Source organism: Nycticebus coucang, chromosome 11 (genome assembly GCF_027406575.1).
Source record: "Nycticebus coucang isolate mNycCou1 chromosome 11, mNycCou1.pri, whole genome shotgun sequence".
NCBI classification, from domain to species: Eukaryota; Metazoa; Chordata; class Mammalia; order Primates; family Lorisidae; genus Nycticebus; species Nycticebus coucang.
The window spans coordinates 93,563,288-93,575,631 of NC_069790.1; the positions used below are offsets into that span (position 1 = coordinate 93,563,288).

The following is a 12,344-nucleotide window of genomic DNA, read 5'->3' on the forward strand; positions in this document are numbered from 1 at the left end:
CACTCAAGGGACTGTAAGAAACAGGTCCACATACGGAGGTGGTCAACATAATAAATAGGCCTACTGTACTGATACATACATGTGGAACATGTTTAGTGGCTGAAAATTAGGTCAGCTTAAGAAGGTGGTCAACGTAGGGAGGTGGTCAACTATGAAGGTTCTACTGTAAGTCAAAACTTTACAAACAGGGCACAAAGTAGCATTTTTGCAAAGATATGTAAATAAGTAATCTAATGTTACCTAACTGAATTTATTTGAAAAATACAAAAATATAGCTATATGAGAAAATTTTTCTCACAAAGTAAAATTTCATCTGCTGGTTATAGAAAAATATGTTCTTATAAGAAAAAAGTGGCACAATAAATTAACAAATAATATGATCATTATTTTTACATACATAGAAAAAATACATGGTAGAATTATTAAAATCCTCCAGTAATGATTGACATCTCCTATTCCAAATGTTTTCATAAAACGGAGATTTATATTTCAAAAACACCACAGTATTAGCTTAATCAAAATATATTATACTTCATACTTTAAAAATAACACATTAACAAGCATGCTTGTCACACCAATGTGCAGAGCTGTGTCGCTTGGAAAGATAAAAACAAAATACAATTCCCAGTTACAATTTTATAGTGCTCTGTGTAGTATATATAATGCCTTCTGCTTTAATTCGCTCCAATATTGGTCCATAGATCTTCTTTGAAAAGGGACCCATCAAACCTTTGGCTTCAATTTCACCTGAAAGAAAACAAGTGTGTGATTACCATTTTAAAGGTGGTGTTAAAGGTTAATTTCCTCAGCAAATTTACCCTCAGGAAGATTATCACCCCAGCAGTAAAATCAATGAATTGTTGGAGGCCTAGGCAATTTTTAAATAGGTGCTTAAATAAGCCTTACTAAATTATTAGTCAACATTCTGTCAGGAAAAGGAATCATTTTTATCAGCACCACACTCTAACCAACTGAGCTAACCGGCCACCTGCAGAAAAGGAATCATTTTTAAACCAAAAGCACATCTGGGTTTAGTAACAGTGTCATATTTTGTGCACTTGAACATTAATTCTGCCAAGACGTTAGGGGAACAAACTAAAGTGAGAAAGTAAAATTAGCCTGATTGGACTGCTTGGCTTCATGATGTCATTTTTTTTAAGAAGGCGTAACACCAACAGAAGAAATTGAGACCAAGTTGACTATTTTGGCACAGGGACCTGTGAGGATAGCTGAAACAGTAAGTCTGGGCACTTCCCTTAAAGGCCACAATGACCCCATTTCTTAGCACTTCTTCACTCTGGTTCTTCAACAAATAAATCATTTACTTGACATTAGTTGAGATGCCCCTGTAGATGTGTTTTCTCAATATTTCACTCTACGTGCTTTGATGTTTTCTACTCCCATTATATTCTGAAGCAATGCTTATAGAGTATATATGTGATCTTAAGGGAAGAGTGGAGGGTGAAAATTTGAATTCATTTAATCTGAAATATTTAATGAGTTCTGATAACACACTGAGATATTGAAGATTATAAAAGTGGGTCCATACTCTTGAGGACCTGGAAGTAAATATCCTCTGCTATTTCATAATTGCCACTCCCTAAACAGCAAAAATCAAGGAAAGAACGGAAAAGGAGTTAAGACTTTCTGGGGGCCCTTCGATGTGTAACCACACTATGGGTTATTTCACTTAGTGTGAAAATGTTATGAATTCAGGATGACAATGTCCACTTTAAAGATGAGGAAACTCTGGGTTGGAGGGGCTGAATACCTTGCACCCCAGCACTCAGCCATCTTGTGACTGAGGTGGGACAGAAATCAAAGTCCAAAGTCCTCCAAAGTCCATAAGCATTACCACAAGGTCAGCCAGCGCTGAGATCTAAGATGGCTCTCTTTTGGTGAAGGTCAGTGTTAAGCTCAAGAGAAGCACTTGATATCCAGGCACAGAATGATGTGGAAGTGATAAGCAGACAAGCTCAGTCCTCAAATAAATAGAACTTACCGTCAAGCAACATTTTGGCGGCCATGGCAGTGGGAAGCCCCACTGTTTTAGCCATAGCTGAAAAGCCATTGATGTCCCCATAAACCACAAGATCAATAGTTTTATTTTCCAAATGTCCAGAAGGATGCCTGATTCCAAAGCAGTCTCTCATCACAATCATGTCTTTTTCTTCAGGGCCTTGAAATAAGTAAAGACATTTTAAGATGCCACTGTCATTACAGCTCAAATATTGTATATCATCTCCTGCTTCTACACATCTGCTCTCACAAGTTCCCTCCCCTTCACAAGGTCACCAATTATCTACTCTGTATATTGCCATTTAGCCCAAGAGAAAACTCAAGGAACTTGGAAGTCTGATTGCGTTCCTTTGTCCAGATCAGTATCACCATAGCTTGTCTACAGACACAAGTTCACCACTGTAGAGGCTGCAAGCTTTGCTCCCCTAAGTGCTCCTTCAGCATTTCCCTAATGCATTAGAAATAAAACCAGCTATTTTTCCTTCTCATATTATCCATGTTTATTCTTTTCTAATCATTGTCATATTCTTCCCTCTAGAAAATGCCCTTTGCCTCATATCCCACCTTCCCATTCCTACTGCCTGGCTCCAACCCTCCAACCCAATTCTCTGGCTCACTGACTTCATCTCATCATTCTCCCCAGCACTCCATGGCTTACCATAGGAAAGTTTCATGACCAAATGCTTGGAGAGGGCGTCCACAATGGACTCTGCCTGGGGGACGTGTTCATCCCCAAGTAAACCCAGCCTGAAAAGTACAGGAGATGGCTGTGTTAGTTCAAGATTTCACACGTTCTCCTATCAGGGAAGTAAATGGGAGCTCCTAGAATCTTACTCTGAAAGGGAAAATTCAGAAGACTATAGCTCAAATTATAGGACTCCCCTAAATTGTGAAGTGACCATAACAACGGTTCAGCCTTGAGAGTGATCTTAGAATCCCCCAGGTACTGCTCCCTGGAGCAGGACAGAGACGATGCTTCCTAAGTGCACATTTTTGTGAAGCTCTTTATGCAATCTGCAGGTTCGTTCCCCCACAGACGGCACAGCAGCATGGTGAACTGCAGTCATGTGAATGAATGTTTTAAAGTCATATTCTCCAAATACTCAGAGAATCTCCTACAAGAAAGCAAAAACATCACACTTTGCTTTGGAACTGAGTGGCAAAGTGTTTCAAGTATTTCTCAAATTCTAATGGTCACTGCTTCCTCTCTATCTATGTTTTATCTTCACGTGAACATGGTACCTGGTAATCTCTCTACAACAGGCCAACGTTAAAGCTGCTAATAAATCAAAGACGAAAGTAATATAGTTGGTTCTGTCTTGGACTTTCTTTAACCAGAAAGGACCAAATAAGCATTGATCCAATATATTTTGCTCTAAGTTGAATGGGGGGGGGGGGTTGCCTACCGTTCAGCAGCCTCCAGCTGGGTAACATCCCCTCCTAGTTTCTCAAGAACAGCTTCCCTAAGCACATCACGCTTGGAGGTGGGTGAAATCCCAACTAGGTCACAGAGGAGTTCTTTCTGGTTAGAAAAACAAAGAGAGAAAGTATTAAGTCCTTAATAAAATAAAAGCTAAAAAAACTGAGAAACACTGAACTTCAAATGTACTTCAAATTCTTAAACCAGAAATAATCAGAAATTGTGAAGTGTAACACACACAGGTACATGTGCACGCACACGTCTGCAAACCTACACATCGCTAAGTGCAGGGAATTCCAGGACATTTCTGCAACAAAAATGGGTCAGCTCAACACTCAATAGTTGGTACCACATTGCCAGCAAACCGCTTCCCTCGTATGTCCTCTCCATCTCTTTTTTTCACCCCTTCTTCCCTCACTCTCCAGCAGTCAGGTTTGCCCAGGATCAAGGGGGAAATACTTACTGGTGTGGTTGCCAGTAGCAACCAGATTTCTTTTGTAGATTGAAGAGACCAAAAAGGCCTTGCGATCTCAAAGCAAGAACAGTTAAACAGTGGCCTTATCTTTTTCTACTTTCTAAGCAAGACTTTTTTCCAGGCTCCCAAAGGAAAAGTTGTGCTGTAGATTAAGGGTCAAAAAACTGGTTCATAGGCCAACTTTTATTTTATTAAATAAAAGTTTTAGTAGGGTAGGAGTGGCGGCTTACACCTGTAATCCCAAAACTTTGGGAGTCTGAGGCAGGAGTTCAAAACCAGCCTGTGTAACATAGTGAAACCCCATCTTTATAAAAATTTTAAAAATTAGCCAAGGGTGGCAGCACACATCTATAGTCCTGGCTACTGGGGATGCTGAGACAGGAGGATCTCTTGAGCCCAGGAATTGGAGTTTGTAGTCAGTTCTGATTGTGACTTTGCACTCTAGCCAGGGCAGCATTTAAAAAAAAAATAGAATTGTAAGAACACAGTCAGGTTCGTGGGTTTACGTATTGTCTATGGTAGTACTGAGTAGTTATGACTGACTGCATGGTCCACAAAGCCTCAAATATTTATTTACACTCCGGTCCTCTACATATAAACTTAGTTGACCCCTGTTTTAGACTATGGCTATCAGGACACTGGGACCACCCCTAAGAATGCCTCCAGCAACTTCACGAGCCAGCTAGCCAGCAGCCTCAACCCCAGATTCTCTCTGCAGATTTTATTCTCTCATGTCCAGCAAGTAAATTTATAGAACATAAAACTTAAACTGAATTTAAAAGCAACTGGCTAGCAAGAATACTAAAGGTTTCTTTTTTGTTTTGTTTTGTTGTTGTTTAAGATCTAATAGGATTTGTGATATTGATCCTTTTCTCCTTGTGAACCATTTCTGGCACTTCCACTAGATTCTGGGCACACTACATTCAGTTCCAAGCATCCAAGGTTCCTTCTAATTCTGAGGGCCTAAGATTTTGGTACAGCACAGATAAAGGCATAAAGTCAGTAACTGAAACTTAAATTACTCGTGGTTATCTAATAAATAGCCAAATGAGAGGACTGATGGAATTTGGAGGTTGGGAATCCAGTTCTGGGATACACCAGCATCTCTCTGGGATTCTTGTTTTCAGGAGGCCCAATGACTGTTGTCACTCAGTTGCAAAGGCAAGAGCAAGGGCAGCTCTTCTCAGAGCTCAGGGAGTGATCACCTTGGACAAGACGCTGCAGACAACAAGCCTTCTGTGTGAGCTCCCAGCCCTCCCCATCTTCCCAGAACAGTGTCAGGAAAGGGAACTTTCAGGGTAGGACTTATCTTCCTACATGTGAGCTACTAAAAAAGTACTTTTGTTGGTGCAAAGCAACTTTCATCCCTGACCCTCTCAATGGGCATTTCTGAAGAAAAGTGCACATCATGCAGGTCTGGAGTCACTCACCCAGGTGAGAGGGTTGGCCTCAGGTCGAAGGGTGGGAAATGCTTCTTTGCTTATCAGACCCAGTTTTACAAATCCATTCAAAACTTTGGCATATCCCTGAAACAAGAATTAATAACCAATCTATGTAAATTTTCTCGTCAAAGAAAAAAATATATAAAAAGCTTTTTTGAAAAGAGGGAAATATTTTTACAACTCATTTAGAAAATAGCCTGAAAATAGCCACTTGTATTGCTGATATGGATAGAACTATTTTCAAGCTTAAAGTGAGATTAATGTCACAGTAATGTCACTGATTTATATAAGAGCCCTTATATAAATAAAGGGAAACGTGGGTCTTTTCTTGTGTTTCTGGGTAACAAGTTAGTGGTGTTTTATGGCAGCATAAGGGCGAATTTCCTCATATGTTGTATGTAGTCAGTTCAGCAGAATATTATTTAATACAACTGTCATTGGAGCTCTTTCTTACAAGGGAAGGAGGAACTTGTAAGAACATCCTCCCCAGAAGCACAAGACCACTGATGACTCAGGCACTGTAGACTATTACGGCGGCACTGACAGAGGGGAGCACAGAGCTGTGGGTGCACAAGGGAGGGGAAACTCCACAGGTTGGGGAGGGTGGGCAGCTGAAGGGGAAGGAGGAGGATGATGGGAAGGTGCTACCGAGCTGGGTCGGAAAGGCCAAGCAGGTGACAGGCAGGCAGAGAAGGGGCATAGGTAATCTCTCTCAGTCACACGTATATGGTGGGGCTTCCTCTCCAAAACCAGCAATAATACTAGGGGTATTGAAGGGTTTCTGGAACTACTCAGGATGGTGACGCTGGTGGTTATGAACATTGTGACATTTCCATCCTCAGCGGTTCTGTGGGGATGGCTCTCATCTGTATACAGCTTTGAGAGCTTTCATCAATCTTAAATCCATTAATATCCTTTATTCCTGCATGTACATATTTGGCAAAGGACTACTGATATCTGTGATAAAATCTACCTCCTGGACCAAAAAAAAAAAAAAAGAGAGAGAGAGAGAAATTGAAGCAAACAGAAATCTGCCAGTGCTGGGGATGGTATGGCTTCAATTCAGACTAGAATTTCTGCTGTGCCTATAGGCTGCTGGAAGAGTCACAGTTCCCAAGCCTTCTGGGCCTTCTCAGGGCATTGTCACTGGTGTCTCCTTTGATGTCTGGACAGTGAGGGCATTGAATTCATGAGAGTGCAAGTACCCACCTTCCAGGAGCTTACAATCTATGTAGGAGTCAAGAAAAATATACATTAAAATATAACTAAAAATGTTGAGACGTATATGCTAATTGCTCATAAATATAATATGTAGAAGAGTAAATAAACAGTGTGTGTTCTCTTTAAGAAAAGATGGAAGTATTAATCCAGAAGACATTACACTAAATGAAATAAGTGAGATATAAAAAGAAAAATATTGCTTTGTCTTGCTTACATGTGGAATCTAAAAAAAAAAAAAAATATGCAGATATAGAGAATAAAAACAGTGGTTACCAGGGTTGGGGGAAGAAAATGGAGAGATTGTAGGTCAAAGGATACAAAATAGCAATCTGTAAGATGAAATAGTTTGGAAATGTAATGTACAACGTGAGGACTATAGGAAATAAAATTGCACTATAATTTGGATTCATGCAAAGACTAGGTTTCAGCCCTTCTTTCCTCCAAAGGGAAAAGAGGTAACTATATGAGATGATGGATATGGTAATGACATGTTAATTTGCTTCACCATGGCAACTATGTTACCCTCCCCATGTGTTGGACATCCTGCTGTACCCTTTAGACATACACAATAAATGTATACATATAAAAAATGAATAAATAAAAGTTAGACATCAGAAGATGAGGCAAACCAGAGACCAGGCTTGATATGTTAACACCATAGAAATAATCTCCACGCAGACATTAATGTTTTCGATTTTTCCCTCTCCGACCTGAGCATCACTCCCCGTGTCCACTGATTCCTGACACCTACTTCATGCAAGGAAGGAGGGAAGAAAGCGTCTGGGTGAGGAAGTTGTAATTTTAAATTAGTGTGGCGAGCCTAACTGAGAACCAGGTCTGGAAGGAGGGGAAGGACGGTGGTGCAAATACTGCAGGAAAAGTGCCAGCAAAGGTGACAGCCAGTTGGAATGGGAAGAGAGAAAGGAGAAAGCACACAGAGGAGCTGACAGGTCTGTGCGACTTACATCTTCCAGAAAAAAAGTCATTAGTAAACACAAGCACACGTATGAGACAGATCTCCCCAGCACACTCCAGCCTCAGCCAGGGCAGCTCACCCATCTCTGGCATTGAGAGATGCAGTATTTTATGTATTCTGGTTGGAGTTGGTTGAACACATGTAGTAGGTCCAAATGAATGGCCACCTAGACACTCAGAATGCGACCTTGTTTAGATGTTTGCCAACATAATTAGTTAAGATCTCAATATGAGGTCACCCTGTGACTGGTGTCCTTCTTAGGAAAGGAGAGGGGACACGCAGAGAGTCACAAAAGAAGGCAATGGGGAGACTGAGGCCGAGACTGACTGCAGGCCAAGCCTCTAAAAGGCACCAGCCCTACCTACACCTTGATTTCAGACTTCTGGCTTCTTGAACAGTGAGAGAATAAATTCCTATTGCTCTAAGCCCCCCACTTTGTGAGCATGTGTTAAGCCAGGAAACCATCACACCAGTTGTCTCACTTTGGTCACACTTATAACTGACCGCTCTGTTGTGATCAATAGATGGGTACTGGGCATTTGTGTTCATGCTCCTAGATTCCACCCCCATTTTTTTGGTTTAAAAATATTTCAGATTTGCTTTTAGGAAACTCCCTTTACCCCCAGCCCCAGCCCACAGGTTTCAAAGACATTAATTCCACCTTCAGCCCTAGGGACACATAATTTCGGCCAAAGCTGATAAGCACATTTTATCCCACTGACCTGGGGAATCATTCCCAGCTAATGGGACAAGAATAATGATTTTAGCTATTAAAAAAATGTAGTCTTACACTTCTTACAGGATTAGAATCCAGGAGGCTCTAAGAGGCTGGGAGTGTTGCCACCACCCTGCCACTGCACAAAATTTGAGGCTGCAGTAATAGCGGATGAAGAGCTGAGGGGTGGGGAGAAGTCACATCCTGGTGAGGTCACCCGACCTCAAATGCTCACTAATTCTGGCCCCTACTTGCCCCCAACTCCTAATAAGTCCATACATTCTCTTTTTACTATTTTGAGTTTAGTCTCCTAAGATATGTAATTAAAGAATTCCTGACAAAATGGGATCCAATGTGTTTATCATCTTAAATATTTTGATAACTAGGAAAAACTGAATGTACACACCACTTACATCAAAACTGGAAACATGTTTAATCTGAAATACAGTTGCTTACCTTATATCTCAGTGTCCCCCGTAACAAAGTGTGAGCAGATGGAATGCCATAAATCTCAGCATATTTTGTGCTGTCCCTGTTAGGATAGCCTTCCAAGTTCAACCCTGGGAAATAATCCATGGAAGTAACTGCATCAAGGAAGGAGACTCCCCCTGCAACATTAGTAACCTGGGGGCATTAAAAAGGTGCATGTGGGGTTACAACAGTCTGTTCCCTTTAAGGTTTATCTGCATTACTTGCACAAAGGAAAGCAATAGAAGTTTTCGAAAAAAAAATTTAGTAAAACCACCATATTCAGCATCCCACACTCAAGCTGTTCTACTAATATCATAATTCACAAGCTAGATTGTAAGCCATTATTTTCCCAAACTTTAAAATTAGACTTCCCTTAGTTTTTCTAAACATAAGGTCTTGGTTTCAATTTCTTCTTCTTTTTTTTTTAATCACCTCAAAAGTTTTATTAAAAGTATTTGACAAAATTAAACACATTTTCATGATTAAAAATTCAGAATGGTATACATTCAAAAGTATGGATCTCCAACATAATACGGTCATGTAAACAAGCTGTCAGATACCATTATGCTCAATAACAATTACAGTGTTTCCTCTACTGTCGGGAACAAGACCAGGAAGCCTAACCTGACCACGTTATTCAACACAGTACTAAAAGATGAAGCCCAGGCAATTAGGTAAGAACAAAAGGCATTCAAAGCAGAAATAGAGAAGCAAAATTCTGCATTTGCACATGAGGTACTCTTGTATATAAAAAACCCTAAAAGTTACAGCAATTTAAAAAAAGAAGTTACAGGGCGGTGCCCGTAGCTCAGTGGGTAGGGGATCAGCCACATATACCCAGGCTGGTGGGTTCGAACACAGCCCGGGCCTGCTAAACAACAATGACAACTGCAACAAAAAAAAGCTGGGCTTCGTGGCGGGTGCCTGTAATCCCAGATACTTGGGACGCTGAGGCAGAAGAATCATTTAAGCCCAGGAGTCTGAGGTTCCTATGAGCTGTGATGCCACAGCCTTCTACTAAGGGCAACACAGTGAGACTCTGTCGCAAAAAAAAAAAAAAAAAAAAAAGTTACAATAAGCCCACCCAGTAGGGCTGTACATCAAAGACATCAACATGGAAAAGTCATTTATGTTTCTACACACTGACAACTTTTTTAAAATTTCTCACTAATATGAGGGTACAAGCGATTAGGTTACAATGTTTGCATTTGTTAGGTAAGGTCCCCGTTGTAGCTGTGCCCCTTACCCAGGTGTGCCGTACACCATTACATTGTGTCACAGGTGAGAGCACACTAATCTCCCTTCCCCCATTCTTCCCTGCCTCCCCTAGTTTCAATTTCTTCTTGCTGCTGCATAAAATGGCACTAATTTGTTTGCTTTATAAAAAGATAAGCAATGAGCTAAAAACAGACATTTAAATAGCTTCTGTCTCCAATAGCAATGACAATCCCCTCACTGTTTTCTCTTTCTTTATTCCTACTCCCCTTCAGAAGGCGGCTATACCAGGCACCAGCTTGTACATTTCATTCACACAGGAGCATTTAATGAGTGGCTACTATCTAAGGCCAAGGATCTCAGAAATTGTAGCGGGAATAACAAGAGTGATGAATGAGATACAGCTCCTGGCTTCCATTCACTCCTGCATCCATTGAGAAACTGGATGTTGACCACGCACCAGAAACTGTGCTTGAGCCACTATAAGGAGCTTGCAGACTTCATTAGGCAACCTTTGGGAGCGTGCTGGGGATGGCAGAGAGGGAGCAGAGAGACATTCTTTGACAACAACAAAAAAATACTGTGAACTTACAGTGAAACTCAAATAGTGTTACCAGCTGGGTGCAATGGCTCATGCCTGTAATCCCAGCACTTTGGGAGGCTGATGTGGATAAACTTAAGGTCAGGAGTTTGAGACCAGACTGCAAAACACAGCAAGACCCTGTCTCTGCAACAAATATAAAAATTAGCCGGGCATAGTGGAGCACACCTGTAGTCCCTCCCAGCTACTCAGGAGGCTACAGTGGGAGGATTCCTTGAACCTGGGAGTTTGAGGTTGCAGTGAGCTAGGATGACACCACGGTACTCTGTCCTGGGCAATACAGTGAAACCATGCCTCAAAAAAAAAAATTTTTTTTTTTTTTCAAATAACTGCCCGTAATCTTACTATGGGTAAGAAGTTAAATCACTGATCTTCTGCTATCTCAGTGCTTCTCTTATCCATAGCCTTTCCCCCACTCCACACTCAAAATGCAGTGAAGCTTTATATTTTTGTCACTAATCTTAATTAAAGGACTAAATTTTCTTCCAGTTTGCAAGGTTTATAATTGTTCTCAAGATAGTAGAAAACATTCTGGAATGATAAAATCACAGCTGAGAATTCTAGTTGGGGCTGTTGGTGGAACTGGATTTTTATTGGTTGCAACATTATAAATACTTTCTGACCAATTTCTCTCAATCTTCACAAAACTGCACTGCATCAGGGAGCTGCTCAGGAAATGTACCTGAAGATGGAGTCACAGAAATTTGCCTGAAGAAGGCTCTGGCTAAACTTAATTATTCTCATATTTTCTTTTTGGAGGGATTCTGCACATGCCTTTGCATGTGGGAGAGATGGAAACTCATTTATAAATTGCTGAAACCCCAGAAGGAAAGGGCTTTGCTGGCTGCAGTGTCAAGACCAGCAGTCTCTTCAGTTCTAAAGCTCACTTCGCAGAGTGCTCAGAAGCTGAAGGATGTCAGGAATGCTTTCATTTAATTTTCCTGTAAACTCTTTTAAACTGCATGTTAACACTTCCACAGGTACCGTTTCTGCATTACCTCTTTAAGACAAATTTCTTTAATAGAATTCTAAAGTTTAAAAATTATAATTAAGAAGGCAACGGTTGAGTGAGCGGGGTAAGCTCCTGTAGTACCAGCTACTTAGAAGGCTCAGGGGATCCTTAGAAGGATCACTTGAGTCCCAGAGTTGGTTCAAGCCCAGTCTGGGCAACATAGCAATACCCCATCTCTTTAAAAAACAAACAAACAAAACAAAAAGGCAAATGTTGACTGACCACACCTATCTCACTTCTATAACCCGTGAAAATTCTTAAATTTTGCTTAATTGTTTGAAGGTTAGGAAAATTCTTAAGAAAAAATTCAGCAAGGACTGTAAGATTCCAGTACTTTACCAACCAGAAGTAAATTGTTAGTTCACAAATTTGTCATGAAATCTTTGTGAAGAAGATGAAGAACTTTAAGCTGAACAGTAAAGCTTCATTTAAAAAGAATAACCATTGGCTAAGCAACCTGACTCAAGGATTCCTGGGGAATCATTATCGTTTGGTATCAATCTAGAGTTACATTTCCAGTGGCACACCATGAGGGTCACTAATAAGCCCTGTCCTGTGTGATATTTTATTAGTGATGTGGATGAGGACAGAAAGACATATTTATTTTGTAGATAATATGTATTTCCTTCTGTCTTGATAATGCTCCGGCTCATTACTGCCAATGCAAACTTCTCTAAGTCCAAATCATTTACACATACACTCTTGCCAACCATGGAGAGTCACTGTTAAAGATTTTGGAACAAATGGTCAAATAATCACGGTAAGGTTGATCAGTAA

The 12,344-nt window shown here is 40.6% G+C and overlaps 1 protein-coding gene across 2 annotated transcripts in view; it reads right to left on the minus strand.

The window, feature by feature from the left end:
* Positions 1–511: 511 nt before the first annotated feature.
* AASS (aminoadipate-semialdehyde synthase) overlaps positions 512–12,344 on the minus strand; it is a 69,244-nt gene continuing 57,411 nt past the window's right edge. For both annotated transcript variants that reach the window (XM_053609236.1, XM_053609237.1), the window contains 6 exons: positions 8,725–8,892; positions 5,345–5,440; positions 3,426–3,541; positions 2,678–2,766; positions 2,003–2,179; positions 512–747 (listed from right to left, as the gene is read on the minus strand). In XM_053609236.1, the coding sequence (XP_053465211.1) occupies positions 629–747; positions 2,003–2,179; positions 2,678–2,766; positions 3,426–3,541; positions 5,345–5,440; positions 8,725–8,892 (765 nt within the window). In that variant the 3' untranslated portion in view covers positions 512–628. The remainder of the gene's footprint in view (positions 748–2,002; positions 2,180–2,677; positions 2,767–3,425; positions 3,542–5,344; positions 5,441–8,724; positions 8,893–12,344) is intronic.